Consider the following 19,905-nt stretch of genomic DNA (forward strand, 5'->3'; position numbering starts at 1 on the left):
GATCAGGTGTAATCTGAATAAAGGGAAAAAGGCCCTTGAACATAGGATGAGACATTCGTACCAATTTACTAGAGAACCAGTTTGGATTTAAGTATAACTTTTGTATGACTGATGCCTTTAGTGAGAGGTCTAATGCTTTAATATTTAATAATTTCTGCCCTCCGAATTCATATTCGTTATATAAATAGGCCCTTTTAAATTTTATCTGGCTTGCCGTTCCAAATAAAATTGAATATTTTTTGTTCATATAATTTAAAAAGCAGGTCACTAGGTGTAGGCAAAACCATAAGCAAATAGCTAAACTGTGATATGACTGAAGAGTTAATCAGGGTGATTTTTCCACAAATAGACAGGTATTTTCCTTTCCATGGTAGCAAGATCTTATCTATTTTTGCTAACTTTCTATAAAAATTAATTGGAGTGAGATCATTTCTTTCTTTTGGGATTTGTATACCGAGTACGTCCACATCTCCGTCAGACCATTTAATTGGTAAACTACATGGTAATGTAAAATGTGCATTTTTTTGTGATCCAATACGTAGTACACTTATCATAATTTGGTATTAAATCGAGAGAGGATAGCAAAAGTATCTAGATCCTCTATGAGGCCGTGGAGACTCCAATTGTGGTTTTAAAAGAAAACATGAATCATCAGCGTACAATGACACCTTAGTTTTTAAGCCACGGATTTCTAATCCCTTAATATTATTGTTTGATCTAATCTTTACAGCTAACATTTCGATGGCAATAATAAATAGATATGCCGATAGTGGACAACCTTGTTTAACTCCTCTAGATAGTTTAAAACTTTCTGAGATGTAGCCATTATTTACTATTTTACACCTAGGGTTACGATACATAACTTTAAGCCATTTTATAAGAGATTCCCCAAAATTAAAATATTCTAGGCATTTATATATAATCTCCAGTCATACTTTATCAAAAGCCTTTCAAAATCAGCTATGAAAACCAGGCCTGGTGTCCCCGATATTTCATAGTATTCTATTGTTTTCAGTACTTGTCTTATATTATCTCCAATGTATCATTTATGTAAAAAACCTGTCTGATTAGGATGAATAATATCTGACAATACTTTTTAAATTCTATGCGGCAAGCATTTTGCTAGGATTTTTGCATCTCAACACTGAAGTGTAAGAGTTCTCCATTTTTAAAAATAATTTTCAGTGATGTTTGTTCTTCACTGGTTGCCCTTTTCTTGTGGCAACAGGTCACAAATATTGCTGCTGTGATGGCACACTGGGATTTCCTGACCACTATGACTGACCCAAACTTAAGGAAAGCTTTGACTATGTACAGACTCAGTGAGCAGAGCCTTGTTATTGAGAAAGGCCGCCGTAGGCAGACCTGGCTCAAGAGAAGACAGGCTGCCCACAAAATGAGGTGGAAACTGAGCTGCATTTCCTAACCTCCTGCTAAATGTATGACCATATTAGAGACACATATTTCCCTCAGATTACACAGATAAACAAAGAATTCAAAAACAAACCCGATTTTGATAAACTCCCATATCTACTGGGTGAAATCCCAGTGTGCAATCACAGCAGCAAGATTTGTGACCTGTTGCTACAAGAAAAGGGCAACCAGTGAAGAACAAACAAACACCATTGGAAATACAACCCATATTTATGTTTATTTATTTTCCCTTTTGGACTTTAACTATTTGCACATCGTTACAACACTGTATATATACACACAATTACATTTTTAATGTCTTTATTCTTTTGGAACTTGTGAGTGTAATGTTTACTGTTGATTTTTATTGTTTATTTCACTTTTGTATATTATCTACTTCAATTGCTTTGGCAATGTTAACATATGTTTCCATGCCAATAAAGCCCCTTGAATTGAGTGAGTGAGAAGGGGCTAAAGAGAGAAGGAAGGGATAAAGAGAGAGAGAGTAGTAGTAGTGGTATTAGTAGCAGAAGCAGTAGTAGTAGCAGCAGTAGGTATACTCTTAGTCCTATTGAAGTTGGATTTTGGGTTGAAATTTGAATAACATTCACCAAACATTAGGCCTACAAATTCCCTCTCCTTGTAGCGCAATGATACATGTAACCTGGGGGCCTTAGCAGCAACTTGGCAGGGAGGTTTTTAGTGCCAACTTCATTATTCTCCCTCCTAGAGGCCCAGCCATCAATGACCTTCAAAAACACATTTCTGTTGATCCTAAGGCTGCGATAAGGCGGAACTAACGACTGCTATAAATCTGTCCGCTTTCACTTGAGTGGCACCAATCTCCCCCAGCCATTCAGGGGACAGACAACGAGGAGGAGAGACCCATCTCCCCCAGCCATTCAGGGGATAGACCACCAGGAGAGATCCATCTCCCCCAACCATTCAGGGGATAGACCACCAGGAGAGATCCATCTCCCCCAACCATTCAGGGGATAGACCACCAGGAGAGATCCATCTCCCCCAACCATTCAAGGGATAGATGACCAGGAGATAGCCATCTCCCCAACCATTCAGGGGATAGATGACCAGGAGATACCCATCTCCCCCAACCATTCAGGGGATAGACCACCAGGAGAGATCCATCTCCCCCAACCATTCAGGGGATAGATGACCAGGAGATAGCCATCTCCCCAACCATTCAGGGGATAGATGACCAGGAGATACCCATCTCCCCCAACCATTCAGGGGATAGACCACCAGGAGATACGAGGGGGGACAGAGCGATGCAACATTAACCCGATTGATTTTTATTCCACACACAACAGCCCCGCCGTGAATCGTGCAAAATTCACAGAGGCACACAACAAAAACGACATCAGTCTTGTTTAGCAGCGAAAACAATATGGATGAGAGACGCGACGCGGGGTCTTATCGCTGGCCAGCGGGTAGAGGGGGAGGCATAGAACAAGAACTACAGAGAAGAGGCATATTTCATTCTTCAAGAGAAAGGAGGGAGAGGGACTGAATGATGTTGTCTGGAAACGAACGAGAAGGCCATACGGTACAGTAAAGGGAAGCTTTGACCATCCACAGGTTAATACCAAACAGCCTAGTTCCTCTATTGGTTTCTTTCATCTAAGTAGTTTTCCCTGGCCTATGCTACTCTCTGCTTGCTCTTTGGGGTCTAGGCCGGTTCCTGTAAAGCACTTTGTGACAACTAGATAAACTAATTCATTTACCTACACGTTAATTCTTGTGAATAGGGGGGCGCTGTTTTCACTTTGGAAAAAATTGTGCCCAAATTAAACGGCCTCGTACTCTGTTCTAGATCATACAATATGCATATTATTATTACTATTGGATAGAAAACACTCGGAAGTTTCTAAAACTGTTTGAATTATATCTGTGAGTAAAACAGAACTCATTTGGCAGCAAACTTCCATACAGGAAGTGAAAATTCTGAAAATGAGGCTCTGTGTCAGGGCCTGCCTATTCAACTGGCTTTTATTTATGGATCTGTATGCACTTCATACGCCTTCCACTAGATGTCAACAGGCAGTAGAAGGTTGAATGGGGTGTCTAGCTTGATGTGAGGCCGAATAAGAGCTTTTGGAGTAACAGGTCCGCCCTATCGTCAGTATTCAGCTGCGCGCCGGGGAACCTCACATTGTCTTCTGAAAAGCGTTCGGTATACACTACGAATTGCTCCGGCTCTGATTTCATTGGATTCATATGAGAAGAACATCATAAAGTAGGATTTTCAACCGAGTTTGACCAGTTTATTCGACGTTTATTGGGAATTTTGGAATTTTTCGTTCCAGGCGCCAAGAGTTGATGGGCTTGTTCGCGCCACAATGCTAGCCAAAGTTGCTAGTTCGACAGAAGAAATGGACATTCTAAAACCAAACAACGATTTATTCTGGAAATAGGACTCCTTGCACAACATTCTGATGGAAGATCAGCAAAAGTAAGAGAATATTTATGATGTTATTTCATATTTGTGTAATATGTTGGCTCCAACACGGCAGAGAATAGGTGAGCGCTGTCTCACAATAATGTATGTTGTAGTAAAGTTATTTAAAAAAAATCTAACACAGCGGTTGCATTAAGAACCAGTGTATCTTTCATTTGCCATACAACAAGTATTTTTATGTAAAGTTTATGATGAGTTCTTTGGTTAGATTAGGTGACTGTCCAAAATATCTCCGGACATTTTGGTGAATTGTTACGTATTCACAATGTATAACCACGATTTGCAGCTCTAAATATGCACATTTTCGAACAAAACATAAATGTATTGTATAACATGATGGTATAAGACTGTCATCTGATGAAGTTGTCCAAAGGTTAGTGATTAATTTTATCTCTATTGCTGGTTTTTGCAAAAGCTATGTTGGCGGTGAATAAATGGCTTTGTGTGTTTGGCTATTGTGGTAAGCTAATATAATTCTATATTGTGTTTTCGCTGTAAAACACTTTAAAAAAATCGGAAATATTGGCTGGATTCACAAGATGTTTATCTTTCATTTGCTGTATTGGACTTGTGATTTCATGAAATTATATTATATTATATATATCATATTTTTTGATGAGGATGCTCCCGGATGCGGGATGGGTAGCACTAAAAGGCTAAGGGCTTGTAAGTAAGCATTTCACAGTAAGGTCGACACCTGTTGTATTTGGTGCATGTGACATACAATTTGATTTGATTGGTTGATGGATACACAAAGACAAGAGGTTTTGGTCTCAGCATTGACTCCCCGTAAAATAAAGGTTAAGTAAAATAAAAAGAACACACGTACAGACACACGAACACAGACATACGAACACAGACATACGAACACAGACATACAAACACAGACATACAGACACAGTCACACAGACAGACACACAGACATAGAAACAGACATACAGACACAGGGACACAGACCCACAAACACAGACCCACAAACACAGACAGACAAATGCAAACAGACACAGACAAATGCAAACACAGACAAATACAAACACAGACAAATACAAACACAGACACAGACAAATACAAACACAGACACAGACATACGAACCCAGACACAGACATACGAACCCAGACACAGACATACGAACCCAGACACAGACATACAAACACAGACACACGACCATAGACACAGACACACGACCATAGACACAGACACACGACCATAGACACAGACACACGACCATAGACACAGACACACGACCATAGACACAGACACACGACCATAGACACAGACACACGGCCATAGACACAGACACACGGCCATAGACACAGACACACGGCCATAGACACAGACACACGGCCATAGACACAGACACACGGCCATAGACACAGACACACGGCCATAGACACAGACACACGGCCATAGACACAGACACACGGCCATAGACACAGACACACGGCCATAGACACAGACACACGGCCATAGACACAGACACACGGCCATAGACACAGACACACGGCCATAGACACAGACACACGGCCATAGACAGACACACGGCCATAGACACAGACACACGGCCATAGACACAGACACACGGCCATAGACACAGACACACGACCATAGACACAGACACACGACCATAGACACAGACACACGACCATAGACACAGACACACGGCCATAGACACAGACACACGGCCATAGACACAGACATACGGCCATAGACACAGACATACGGCCATAGACACAGACATACGGCCATAGACACAGACATACGGCCATAGACACAGACATACGGCCATAGACACAGACATACGGCCATAGACACAGACATACGGCCATAGACACAGACATACGGCCATAGACACAGACATACGAACATAGACATCTGAGGGAGGGATGCTCTGGTCTATTGGCCTCCCCGGTCCCTAATTACCAGTTTGACTCTTTAGTACTTGGTGATTTACGCCATCCCACTGCTCGCCCCGGCCCTCCGCTAAATTTCACCAATTACTCTAATCATCATGGAGGGGTAAGGTGTTAATTAAGACATAGCCAAGGTTGGTCATGTACTGCCTGGCTAAGCTCAGTGGGCCTTTAAATCCTGGGGTGTGTTCAGTAGGTTACGCCATAGCAAAACGTTTCATAACAGAAAATGAAAACAAGCGTTTCTTATTAGACAAGTTCTGGTTGTTCTTCCCCCATTTCACTTCCCTTTTAAAACATTTTCTCCTCACTGAACATGAACCTGATCTACACTGAATAAAAAAATATATAAAACACAACATGCAACAATTTCAACGATTTTACTGAGTTACAGTTCATATAACGAAATCAGTCAATTGAAAAATATTAATTAGGCCTTAATCTATGGATTTCACATGACTGGACAGGAGCGCAGCCATGGATGGGCCTGGGAGGGCATAGGATCACCCTCTGGGAGGGCATAGGATCACCCACTGGGAGGGCATAGGATCACCCACTGGGAGGGCATAGGATCACCCACTGGGAGGGCATAGGATCACCCACTGGGAGGGCATAGGATCACCCACTGGGAGGGCATAGGATCACCCACTGGGAGGGCATAGGATCACCCACTGGGAGGGCATAGGATCACCCACTGGGAGGGCATAGGATCACCCACTGGGAGGGCATAGGATCACCCACTTGGGAGCCAGGCCCAGCGACCCCTTAATTAATTTTTCCCCACAAAAGGGCTTTATTACAGACAGAAATACTCCTCAGTTTCATCAGCTGTCCGGGTGGCTGGTCTCAGACGATCCCACAGGTGAAGAAGTCAGATGGAGGTCCTGGGCTGGCGTGGTTACACGTGGTCTACGGTTATGGACATACTGCCAAATTATCTAAAACGGCTTATGGACGAGAAACGAACATTCAATTCTCTGGCAACAGCTCTGGTGGACATTCCTGCAGTCAGTATACCAATTGCACGCTGCCTCAAAACTTGAAACATCTGTGGCATTGTGTTGTATGACAAAACTACACATTTTAGAGAAGCCTATATATTGTTGGGTTTATATTTTGGTTCAGTATAGAAAGGGATATGTATCCTTCTGGTGCAGACAGGACATGTGAAAGGCCTTAGCAATGTCATCTATCCCAATTGTGAATGTCATTGATAACAGTGACAAAACTCTTCCCACTGTCTGTGTGCTTCCATTAACCTGGACTTTGCCCAGCACTTTTTAAGTGTGGGGTTTTTGAGATTAATAATACTCTTTTGGCAAAGGATATTACAATGTGAATTACACCTATTGAGCTTTCCACTGGATGTGAGCACAGTGGGGAGGAAGAAATCTGCAATTAGATGTAAATCATTGAATTGTACAATAACAGACGTTGGCTTCCTTTGTAAGGTTTCTCCCCATTTGAAAAATGAGGGGGGAAAAAAATAAACTTTTCACATATCTTATGCACTTTCACACTGAACAAAGACAGGAGCTCTTCCAGGTGTTTTCATCCTGCCTTGCTGTGTCAAAGCCCTGGCCAGAGGAGACATGTTATCTTTTCCAGAGACCTGCTGCTGCTCTTTCATTTGATTGACGACCTTGTTCTAATCAACATCAAGAGTAGGAGCCTGGAACAATTTTTTACTTTGTTGCAGATCCTTATCAGTCTCCTGGTGTCAAGATAAGCGGTATTATCAGTCTCCTGGTGTCAGAGCGGAGGAACTGAATTTCTGCCACCGTACGTGCAAACGCCAAGATCAAACGAACTCCATGTCATTGATCACCTGTAGACTGTTATCCTTCCATCATGTCATCTTCCTCTCTGAGAATGCCACTCAAAGCCCTGTTCAGGTTGGATTGGGGTGAGGGCCTGGCCCTATATTCAAAGTGTCTTAGACTGAGTGCTGATCTAGGATCAGTTTTGCATTTTTGATTACAATGAATAAGATTACAAGGACAAGGTGGACCTGATCGTAGATCAGCACTCCTACCATGAGATGCTTTATGAATATAGGCCAAGGCCTGCTTTTAGGCTGATAGCCAGTGAGGGGGGTCATCCCTATCTAGCCATGCTACAAAGCAGGGCTCTACGCTGACTTGTTTTTTTACAAGGAGCACATGTGCGCCTAAGTTGAAAAATGTAGGCACACACACACACAAAAGAATTTGGGAACACAATACAAAATATTAGAGGTAATTAAGCTAGAATCCTTCATTATTCTAGGTGTACTGGTGCTCCTAAATAGAAACGTCAGGTTGCACAACAAAATATTTAGGCACATATGCAAGTAAAATAGTCGTACAGCAGTGCTCTGCAAAGGTCTCTCTGACATTGGGATTTAAACATGATTCTGGTGATAAAGCCAACTATGTCCTTTGTAGTAGCACAGTCATCTATTGATTTCAGGAGATGTTAAGAGTGGAGGAGGAGAAGAAAGGTTATATAAGGTCTCTCCCAGAATTCAACACTCCTGAAACTCAGGGGCAGATGGGGAGGAACTTACATCTTCCACACTTCTGTTAAATTTAGCCCAGCACTGTGAGAAACAGCAGATGTTCTGAGAGAGAGAGACAAAAACTGAGAGACTGACAGACAGAGACATACACACACACACAGACAGAGAAACAGAGAGAGACAGGAGTGTGTGTGTGGGGGTGACCTTTACCAGAGGTCTGTGTCCTGAATGCCACCCTATTCCCCATTTAGTGCACTACTTAAGACCTAAGTTGTGCCCTATAGGGAACAGGGTGCTGTTTGGGACACAACCAGAAGTAAACACTGACCTGCTCCACCCACACCCCTGAGCCTTCCTCCTGAGCCCACAGGATCATGGTCTTGTCCATGGAAGCAGAGAGCAGGCTCAGAGACTGGTGCTGGTCGCCACCTGTAGGGGAGACAAAGAGCTTCACAATGAAGGAACACAGTAGTGAAATTTTCCCTAGATGCTGATCTGTACCTAGGAGAAACGTCTTCCTCGGAGCCACAATACAGCAACGCAGGTTGGATGGATAAAAACATCATGAAAGTACCGCAGCGGACAGACAGTGAGTGATGTGAACTATTAAAAGAGTTTAGGGTTCACCCTTTCTGATTTCCTGGGCGTGTGGAACAAATCACTCTCCCTCCATCCCCATGAAATCATTTAGTATGACACCTCCACATCACAGTGAAATAAATCAATTGTGATCTGGGGAACAAATGGCGTATAGGTTGACAGTAGAGTACCTTTGATGACAGGGGGCTGCCAGTGGACTCCATAGACCTTGTTCTCGTGGCCGGCAAGGACTGACTCTAGCGTCACTGCAAACGCTGAGGAGGCATCTGGGGCAAAAAGACAACATGCATGAATCTAAAGTCGAACGGTATGATTGTACAATCACAAACTGCATCCACATTTGTGTGATTCAGTTAAAAGGCATGTTTTAGAATTTTACGGTTGTTGCCAGGGATTGAACAATCCAAATGTCCCCTGATTAAAATACATTTAAAATATATTTAAATAAAAAGGCATCAATCCAATGAACATCGACAATGATGACATTCACATTAATGATCACGTGATTCTTGATTCTTCTTGCTAGACAGACATTGAAACAGACTGTGAAAGTGACTCAAACCTGACATTAAGATTTAATCATTCATTATTAATAATTCTAATGAACCCATTTTTCTAATAAAACCTGATAGTGTCTGCTCACCGTTCTGTGTCAGTGTAAAGACATCTTCAGTCATCCTAATGGTGCGTTCTTCCTGCGCGTTTCTCTTCGTCCTGGACTTGGCAGCCAGCCTCCAAACCCGGATCAGACAGTCCTGAGCACAGCTGGCCAGTAACAGATCCCCGTCTGCCAGCATGAAGGTAGACATTAGTTGATTTTAATTGAACCTTTATCTATTCTTTATTTATTAACCTTTAACCTTTATTTATTAACCTTTATTTATTAATTGAGCCTTTATTTATTCCGGGGGCGGCAGGTAGTCTAGTCGTTAGAGCGTTGGACTAGTAACCGAAAGGTTGCAGGATCAAATCCCTGAGCTGACAAGGTAAAAATGTAATTCTGCCCCTGAACAAGGCAGTTAATCCACTGTTCCTAGGCCGTCATTGAAAATAAGAATGTGTCTAACTGACTTGCCTAGTTAAAAAGGTCAAATATATATATTTTTTTATTTAAAAAAATTCAGGATGTGCTGAAGTCAGAAGACATCTTTGACAAGCGAGACCCGACGTAGACTCATTATTGTCACTTAATATGATCTATTCCCTATATCCTCTGGGCAAAATGAGGGCACTACAGAGGGAACAGGGTGCCATTTCAGATGCACTCTAGGTAAGACGGCTGAGAAGAGAGAACACTCTTTTTCCAACTACGACTACCTGGGGAAGAGAGCGAGGAGAGAGGTTGAAAGAAACGGGGTGATTAGGTGGCCATGGTAGTACGAGGGGGCCAGGGTTAACACCTTTACTCCTGTGATGAGAGGGGACCTTTAGTCACCACAGAGTGTCAGAACATTGGCTGAACCATGTCCTACAAGGGCTGGAATGAAAAAGAGTGATCTCAAAAGGCAGGGCTGTGGAAATAGCTGCTTGAAGGATACAGTATATCTGAGAGAGAGGGAAGAAATAAAGCATTGACTGGGCTCTGCTGCAGCCGTTTCATGCATTATGGAAAGACGTCCGTCTACAAAAATGAAATCTAATTAAAACAGACGTCCCAGTCATAAAAGGACAAATTTTCTTTTTCTTTTACCCTTTTAAGGTGGAGAGCAATTTTACACTGCCTGTGGGGCTGGTGCATATAAATTAATCTCTGACAGCATCCCAAATGGCACCCTATTCCCTATATAGTGCACTACTTTTGATCAGAGCCTCTGGTTAAGAATAGTGCACTATGTAGGGAATAGGGTGCCATTTCGGGGCACACATTGTCTCTGCCAATACTGGCCGACCAGCTTGGAGTAAGTCATCAACTGAGAGGGATGAGTCTAGTGATGACGGTCGGTGAAGGAGATGAAATAGCTTTTACAAACCCTGGGGGTGCATCCCAAATGGTACCCTATCCCCTGAATAGTGCACTACTTTTGACCAGGCCCAATAGGGCTCCCGAGTGGCGCAGCGGTCTAAGGCACTGCATCTCAGTGCTAGAGGCGTCACTACAGACCCTGGTTCGATCATAGGCGGTATCACAACTGGCCGTGATCGGGAGTCCCATAGGGCGGCGCACAAATGTCCCAGAGTCGTCCGGGTTAGGGGAAGGTTTGGCAGGGGAAGGTTTGGCAGGGGAAGGTTTGGCAGGGGAAGGTTTGGCAGGGGAAGGTTTGGAAGGGGAAGGTTTGGCAGGGGAAGGTTTGGCAGGGGAAGGTTTGGCAGGGGAAGGTTTGGAAGGGGAAGGTTTGGCAGGGGAAGGTTTGGCCGCCATTGTAAAATAAGAATTTGAAAATAATCATGGCCTCTAAACCTTCAAGCTGCATACTGGATCCTATTCCTACTAAACTACTGAAAGAGCTGCTTCCTGTGCTTGGCCCTCCTATGTTGAACATAATAAACGGCTCTCTATCCACCGGATGTGTACCAAACTCACTAAAAGTGGCAGTAATAAAGCCTCCCTTGAAAAAGCCAAACCTTGACCCGGAAAATTTAAAAAACTATCGGCCTATATCGAATCTTCCATTCCTCTCAAAAAAAATTTAAAAAGCTGTTGCGCAGCAACTCACTGCCTTCCTGAAGACAAACAATGTATACGAAATGCTTCAGTCTGGTTTTAGACCCCATCATAGCACTGAGACTGCACTTGTGAAGGTGGTAAATGACCTTTTAATGGCGTCAGACCGAGGCTCTGCATCTGTCCTCGTGCTACTAGACCTTAGTGCTGCCTTTGACACCATCGATCACCACATTCTTTTGGAGAGACTGGAAACCCAAATTGGTCTACACGGACAAGTTCTGGCCTGGTTTAGATCTTATCTGTCGGAAAGATATCAGTTTGTCTCTGTGAATGGTTTGTCCTCTGACAAATCAACTGTACATTTCGGTGTTCCTCAAGGTTCCGTTTTAGGACCACTATTGTTTTCACTATATATTTTACCTCTTGGGGATGTTATTCGAAAACATAATGTTAACTTTCACTGCTATGCGGATGACACACAGCTGTACATTTCAATGAAACATGGTGCCCCAAAATTGCCCTCGCTAGAAGCCTGTGTTTCAGACATAAGGAAGTGGATGGCTGAAAACGTTCTACTTTTAAACTCGGACAAAACAGAGATGCTTGTTCTAGGTCCCAAGAAACAAAGAGATCTTCTGTTAAATCTGACAATTAATCTTGATGGTTGTAAAGTCGTCTCAAATAAAACTGTGAAGGACCTCGGCGTTACTCTTGACCCTGATCTCTCTTTTGACGAACATATCAAGACTGTTTCAAGGACAGCTTTTTTCCATCTGCGTAACATTGCAAAAATCAGAAATTTTCTGTCCAAAAATTATGCAGAAAAATTAATCCATGCATTTGTTACTTCTAGGTTAGACTACTGCAATGCTCTACTTTCCGGCTACCCGGATAAAGCACTAAATAAACTTCAGTTAGTGCTAAATACGGCTGCTAGAATCCTGACTAGAACCAAGAAATTTGATCATATTACTCCAGTGCTAGCTTCCCTACACTGGCTTCCTGTTAAGGCAAGGGCTGATTTCAAGGTTTTACTGTTAACCTATAAAGCGTTACATGGGCTTGCTCCTACCTATCTTTCCGAGTTGGTCCTGCCGTACATACCTACACGTACGCTACGGTCACAAGACGCAGGCCTCCTAATTGTCCCTAGAATTTCTAAGCAAACACCTGGAGGCAGGGCTTTCTCCTATAGATCTCCATTTATATGGAATGGTCTGCCTACCCATGTGAGAGACGCAGACTCGGTCTCAACCTTTAAGTCTTTACTGAAGACTTATCTCTTCAGTAGGTCATATGATTGAGTGTAGTCTGGCCCAGGAGTGTGAAGGTGAACGGAAAGGCTCTGGAGCAACGAACCGCCCTTGCTGTCTCTGCCTGGCCGGTTCCCCTCCACTGGGATTCTCTACCTCTAACCCTATTACAGGGGCTGAGTCACTGGCTTACTGGTGCTCTTTCATGCCGTCCCTAGGAGGGGTGCGTCACTTGAGTGGGTTGAGTTACTGACGTGATCTTCCTGTCTGGGTTGGCGCCCCCCCTTGGTTTGTGCTGTGGTGGAGATCTTTGGGGGCTATACTCGGCCTTGTCTCAGGATTGTAAGTTGGTGGTTGAAGATATCCCTCTAGTGGTGCGGGGGCTGTGCTTTGGCAAAGTGGGTGGGGTTATATCCTTCCTGTTTGGCCCTGTCCGGGGGTATCATCGGATGGGGCCACAGTGTCTCCTGACCCCTCCTGTCTCAGCCTCCAGTATTTATGCTGCAGTAGTTTGTGTCGGGGGGCTAGGGCCAGTTGGTTATATCTGGAGTACTTCTCCTGTCTTATCCAGTGTCCTGTGTGAATTTAAGTATGCTCTCTCTAATTCTCTCCTTCTCTCTTCCTTTCTCTCGGAGGACCTGAGCCCTAGGACCATACGTCAGGACTACTGGGCATGATGACTCCTTGCTGTCCCCAGTCCACCTGGCCTTGCTGCTGTCCCAGTTTCAACTGTTCTGCCTGCGGTTATGGAACCCCTACCTGTCCCAGACCTGCTGTTTTCAACTCTTAATGATCGGCTATGAAAAGCCAACTGACATTTATTCCTGATTATTATTTGACCATGCTTGTCATTTATGAACATTTTGAACACGCTTGGCTCTCTCTAATTCTCTCCTTCTCTCTTTCTTTCTCTCTCTCGGAGGAACTGAGCCCTAGGACCATACGTCAGGACTACCGGCATGATGACTCCTTGCTGTCCCCAGTCCACCTGGCCTTGCTGCTGTCCCAGTTTCAACTGTTCTGCCTGCGATATGGAACCCCTACCTGTCCCAGACCTGCTGTTTTCAACTCTTAATTATCGGCTATGAAAAGCCAACTGACATTTATTCCTGATTATTATTTGACCATGCTTGTCATTTATGAACATTTTGAACATCTTGGCTCTCTCTAATTCTCTCCTTCTCTCTTTCTTTCTCTCTCTCGGAGGACCTGAGCCCTAGGACCATACGTCAGGACTACTGGGCATGATGACTCCTTGCTGTCCCCAGTCCACCTGGCCTTGCTGCTGTCCCAGTTTCAACTGTTCTGCCTGCGGTTATGGAACCCCTACCTGTCCCAGACCTGCTGTTTTCAACTCTTAATGATCGGCTATGAAAAGCCAACTGACATTTATTCCTGATTATTATTTGACCATGCTTGTCATTTATGAACATTTTGAACATCTTGGCTCTCTCTAATTCTCTCCTTCTCTCTTTCTTTCTCTCTCTCGGAGGAACTGAGCCCTAGGACCATACGTCAGGACTACCGGCATGATGACTCCTTGCTGTCCCCAGTCCACCTGGCCTTGCTGCTGTCCCAGTTTCAACTGTTCTGCCTGCGGTTATGGAACCCCTACCTGTCCCAGACCTGCTGTTTTCAACTCTTAATTATCGGCTATGAAAAGCCAACTGACATTTATTCCTGATTATTATTTGACCATGCTTGTCATTTATGAACATTTTGAACTAGCCAGCAGGGTTACACAACCACCTGTACCTAACTAGCCAGCAGGTTTACACAACCACCTGTACCTAACTAGCCAGCAGGTTTACACAACCACCTGTACCTAACTAGCCAGCAGGGTTACACAACCACCTGTACCTAACTAGCCAGCAGGTTTACACAACCACCTGTACCTAACTAGCCAGCAGGGTTACACAACCTCCTGTACCTAACTAGCCAGCAGGTTTACACAACCACCTGTACCTAACTAGCCAGCAGGGTTACACAACCACCTGTACCTAACTAGCCAGCAGGGTTACACAACCACCTGTACCTAACTAGCCAGCAGGTTTACACAACCTCCTGTACCTAACTAGCCAGCAGGGTTACACAACCACCTGTACCTAACTAGCCAGCAGGGTTACACAACCTCCTGTACCTAACTAGCCAGCAGGTTTACACAACCACCTGTACCTAACTAGCCAGCAGGGTTACACAACCACCTGTACCTAACTAGCCAGCAGGTTTACACAACCACCTGTACCTAACTAGCCAGCAGGGTTACACAACCACCTGTACCTAACTAGCCAGAAGGTTTACACAACCACCTGTACCTAACTAGCCAGCAGGGTTACACAACCACCTGTACCTAACTAGCCAGCAGGGTTACACAACCTCCTGTACCTAACTAGCCAGCAGGTTTACACAACCACCTGTACCTAACTAGCCAGCAGGGTTACACAACCACCTGTACCTAACTAGCCAGCAGGGTTACACAACCTCCTGTACCTAACTAGCCAGCAGGTTTACACAACCACCTGTATCTAACTAGCCAGCAGGTTTACACAACCACCTGTATCTAACTAGCCAGCAGGGTTACACAACCACCTGTACCTAACTAGCCAGCAGGGTTACACAACCACCTGTACCTAACTAGCCAGCAGGGTTACACAACCACCTGTACCTAACTAGCCAGCAGGGTTACACAACCACCTGTACCTAACTAGCCAGCAGGTTTACACAACCACCTGTACCTAACTAGCCAGCAGGTTTACACAACCACCTGTACCTAACTAGCCAGCAGGTTTACACAACCACCTGTACCTAACTAGCCAGCAGGGTTACACAACCACCTGTACCTAACTAGCCAGCAGGGTTACACAACCACCTGTACCTAACTAGCCAGCAGGGTTACACAACCACCTGTACCTAACTAGCCAGCAGGTTTACACAACCACCTGTACCTAACTAGCCAGCAGGTTTACACAACCACCTGTACCTAACTAGCCAGCAGGGTTACACAACCACCTGTACCTAACTAGCCAGCAGGGTTACACAACCACCTGTACCTAACTAGCCAGCAGGACATACAGATTATACCACAAATCCATTTTGTCAAACTACCTGATTATTTGTCAGATTTATGTAAGACACACCAGATAAAACAAGGCAATGAAGAAAAAGATTGTTAAAACAGTGGTGTGGTCCTCACCTACACAGGCCCACTCCACACCTCGGATCCAATCCTCATGCCCTTGCAAGGAGAGGACTTTCCTGAACTGTCAGAGACACAGGGAAAGAAGGTCGGCATCTAAGTCAATAAATATGTTTACACATCGTTAACCCAACATACTAAATGTATTCATGTTAACATGACCTTTATTTGTTGGCCCATATAGTCAGCTACTTGAGCTTACCTGTCCATTGCACTGTGCATACAAATGGATTCTGCAATCGTCGCCCCCGCAGGCAAGTATGGGAACTGCAATGAGTGTATTGTGTTAGTTCTGCCACGCTTGCTGAAGTCAGGCCGCATAATAACACATTTGCATCTGCCTCATGTTTTTAAGACAGATTGAGTGGAGGGGAGGAAGGGAGGGCGGACAAAGCATCAAAAGGAACAGGCATGTGAAAGGCAGTCGAGATGACATGCGGAACACTTCAAGATGATCTGAGGTGTGGAGGGGGTTCACTGGCAACCGTCAGCTACCGCTGCTGTGGAAACAGCTTACCTCTGCTGCCTGGCAACCACGCTAGCGAGACATCCATCATAAACCCGCTCCCAAAGGATATGGTATGGGTGCACTCCGCTTCATAGAAAGAGAAAAAATAAATACAGAAACATTTGCCTTATTGATAGTGCATGAAAATTATGAAAAATCATTGGGTTCCATAAATCAACTGCTCCGAGATGATTTCATTAACTTATCCTCGAGAGGTGAGATGGCTAATAGCCAGGATTAGTTCCATTAACCCTAACTGCAGAGACATTTGTCAAAGGGTGACATATTGAACTTCTCTCCTTTCCCAGGGGTCTTCCAGGTACTAGCTAGCACTAGCAACACATACTTGTAGCAGAGCTACGTCTGGGCTACATCAGACAACATGCCTTGAGGACAGACCACAATGGAAATAAGTCCCAGACTTTATTGTGTGTTATCCTCAATGATTTTATTCATGTGCATGTATGGCTTTTAAGTTTTATGGTGCTTTTTTTTTTTTTTGAAATGGTCGAATTAACAAACTAAACTAAAACAGCCAGCATCCCAAATATCACCCTATATAGTGCACTACTTTTGACCGGGACCCAAAACAATCTGGTCCAAGTAGTGCACTCTGAAGGGAAAAGGGTACCATTTGGCTACACAGCCATCTCCATGACTGTCATGTAACACCAGCGTTACTTCCCCCCACACCCAGAGAGGGAAAAAACAACCAACGCTACAAAGGAAACAATATGTCGCCACCAGGGACGGATCTCAAATTAAAACAGCACTGATACTGGGCTACATGGAAATGACTTTAACTTTGACCTGACAAGAAACTCACATCAAAATGAATAGGGCCTGATTTTTTATGAAATATCACCGAAAAGGAGGAAGATGATAGCAGCTAATTTACAGTAACCCCCTCCCACTATTCTCTTCCTCCTCCTTCCTCCTCTCCTCTCTCACAGAACTTATAAGGATGAGAAGAGAACAGTCCAGTGAAAATAATGACATCCCAGCATCCCAAATGGCACCCTAGGGCTCTGGTCAAATGTAGTGCACTATATAGGGAACAGGGTGCCATTTGGGACGTATCCAAAAGAGTGAAGCCGGGTCGTATTCACTAGACACCATGTCTTGTGCACTAATGAATACGACCCAGCATAATATCCTTGATACAAAACCATGCCCTGATACAATCCTGGTGTCATGATAGAGTGGAAACCACTCCGGTAACAATAGATCATTACAATATCCGACAATTCTGATAAGTGATGACTCATTAAACGCTGTGATTCAAATGACCAGACTGTTCTGTCTGTGCTACCACGGCATAGCAGCAGATGTCAGGCTAGCTGGAAAATTCAGCAGATTAACTCACAGATGTCTCTCTTGCTTCATGGTGAAGCTTCCCCTAGGTACAGATCTAGGATCACCTTTCCTCATCCAATCCTAACCTTATCCATTATTGGGGAAAATGCATCTATATTGGTGATTGGGGAGACCACCTCACGTTGCTGTCTCAAATAAAATAAGGCGACTTTTGGCAAACATTGTGGGATTTTGTAACCTAATCATGTTGAGACAGGGTACTTGAGTACTACTGAGGCGGCCTATGAGCCCTGGTCAAAAGTAGTGCACTACATAGGTAATAGGGTGCCATTTGGGACGCAACCCATGAAAAGGCCAATATCACTTATCTGATTGCCTTACCCAATCTGACTGTCCTAAAGAGTTCCTTTACCTGTTCAATGTCACAAAAAAACAAAGAAAAGTAGCCTTGCCCGAGTTAGTTTCCATCTCCTGTTCCTGTAGCGTGAGGCAACTTGATGTACAAGTACACCCGCTGGACAGGACACTTGTCTATCACTGGGACAAAAAAAGTTTCCCTTACCTTTACTCCCAGTGTAGAGCCATAGTTTTACAGTGGAATCGGAGGCTGTGGAGGCGATGAGTAGCTTATTGTTGTCCAGGTGGATGGCATCCACAGCACACACTGGTCCAGTATGTCCAACACACTCAACATACTGTTTAAACTGGGGCAGGGTGCACAAACATATGCCTTAGAAAGGATCAATATAAGTGAAACAATTGCTGTGTTTAGATAATGTGTCAAATGTACACAGAAGTATCAATACAGATCATTAACATATGGTATGAGGCCTATTCCTACTTCTAATGGCTTTAAAACACACCTTTCCATCTTGGGCCTCCCACACAATCAGTAGACTGTCAGACCCTCCTGACACCAGGTGAGTTTCTCTACCTTTAACAGCCATCAGGGAAGAACAACCAATTGTCAGAAACAGTCTATCAAAGCAAAGGATGAGGCATATAAAGCACATTATCAGCATACCAAAGCAATGGATGAAGCATGCAGGTAGCTACTCACCACAGTCCTCTCTGTGGACCCACTGGACTGTGTTCACCCTCCCGGTGTGTCCATTGAGGACAGCAACAACACCTTTCTCCTGTATAATGGTAAAGCTGACTGTCACAGCAAAAATAACAACATAAGGACACCTAGCACAATACAAAATAAAGCTGATTAACGTCAACTGTCAAAAATGACGAGTCTGATGATGTAGCTAGCTATAGCTAGCCTATGCTGCCACTGCAATGAAACGAATAATTAAAATTGTGAAAGAGATATAACCTGTGGGTCATAGAGAGCGACAGAATTGCATGTTCCATATGCAATGAGCCCCCCACGACCCCATGAAAGAACATTTGGGGTTCGATTTGCACAACATGCGACATGACATGTTTCCATTATGGGAGCCGCCATCTTGTATGCTAGCCGGTAGAGTTACCGTAAATATGGTTATACGCACCACACATGATTCTACGAACGTTCCGCTCCCATACGACAATGGATAAAATTATCTGGAACACACTCTGGACTAACTGTATATTTTTGTTTCACTGAGGGGACAGCTGCTAAAGTATTACTGGCAAACATAACCCACGGTTTATCATGCAAATAAATTGTGTCTAATTGAGAGGGGACATTCTAGCTACTGAACTCTTCTGCTCATTATTCGGTAGAATCCAGTAGGTGGTGCAATACACTCATTGAATAAAGTAATTGATATGAAAACAAACTAATGGCAAATTAAATTTTTTAAATTGGGCTGGAGAAAGTATATAAATGTATTATAGTGAATTCATTAAAAGTATTGGATTTGAAAAGGGATGGGCATACACACTACTACCAGAGATAATGACGTTGTGTAGCCTACCCTAGCTGGTTTGTGTATTTAATGTGTCACAAGTGAGCATTTAGGTTTTTAAAAGTATTTGTGCTTTGTGTACTGAGTGGATTGAAATGTCCCCCATTTAAATTTTAAAACCATGGAATTAAAGCAAAGCTAAGCTCACTAGATGCATTCCAACTCATGTTGCAATTACCATAGCATACCATGGGTTTTAAGTTTTAGAATTGTTTATATGATTAA

At 43.7% G+C, this 19,905-nt stretch overlaps 1 protein-coding gene across 2 annotated transcripts in view; it reads right to left on the reverse strand.

Moving 5' to 3' along the window:
* The window catches only part of LOC139555215 (elongator complex protein 2-like), a 55,707-nt gene extending 36,450 nt beyond the window's left edge, over positions 1-19,257 (reverse strand). For both annotated transcript variants that reach the window (XM_071368827.1, XM_071368828.1), the window contains exons 1-10: positions 19,104-19,257; positions 18,840-18,918; positions 18,643-18,713; positions 18,342-18,483; positions 16,472-16,549; positions 16,157-16,221; positions 15,952-16,018; positions 9,544-9,687; positions 9,071-9,166; positions 8,629-8,729 (exon numbers count right to left, since the gene is read on the reverse strand). In XM_071368827.1, the coding sequence (XP_071224928.1) occupies positions 8,629-8,729; positions 9,071-9,166; positions 9,544-9,687; positions 15,952-16,018; positions 16,157-16,221; positions 16,472-16,549; positions 18,342-18,483; positions 18,643-18,713; positions 18,840-18,918; positions 19,104-19,235 (975 nt within the window). In that variant the 5' untranslated portion in view covers positions 19,236-19,257. The remainder of the gene's footprint in view (positions 1-8,628; positions 8,730-9,070; positions 9,167-9,543; positions 9,688-15,951; positions 16,019-16,156; positions 16,222-16,471; positions 16,550-18,341; positions 18,484-18,642; positions 18,714-18,839; positions 18,919-19,103) is intronic.
* Positions 19,258-19,905: the final 648 nt, after the last annotated feature.

Source organism: Salvelinus alpinus, chromosome 26, assembly GCF_045679555.1.
Source record: "Salvelinus alpinus chromosome 26, SLU_Salpinus.1, whole genome shotgun sequence".
Lineage (NCBI taxonomy): Eukaryota > Metazoa > Chordata > Actinopteri > Salmoniformes > Salmonidae > Salvelinus > Salvelinus alpinus.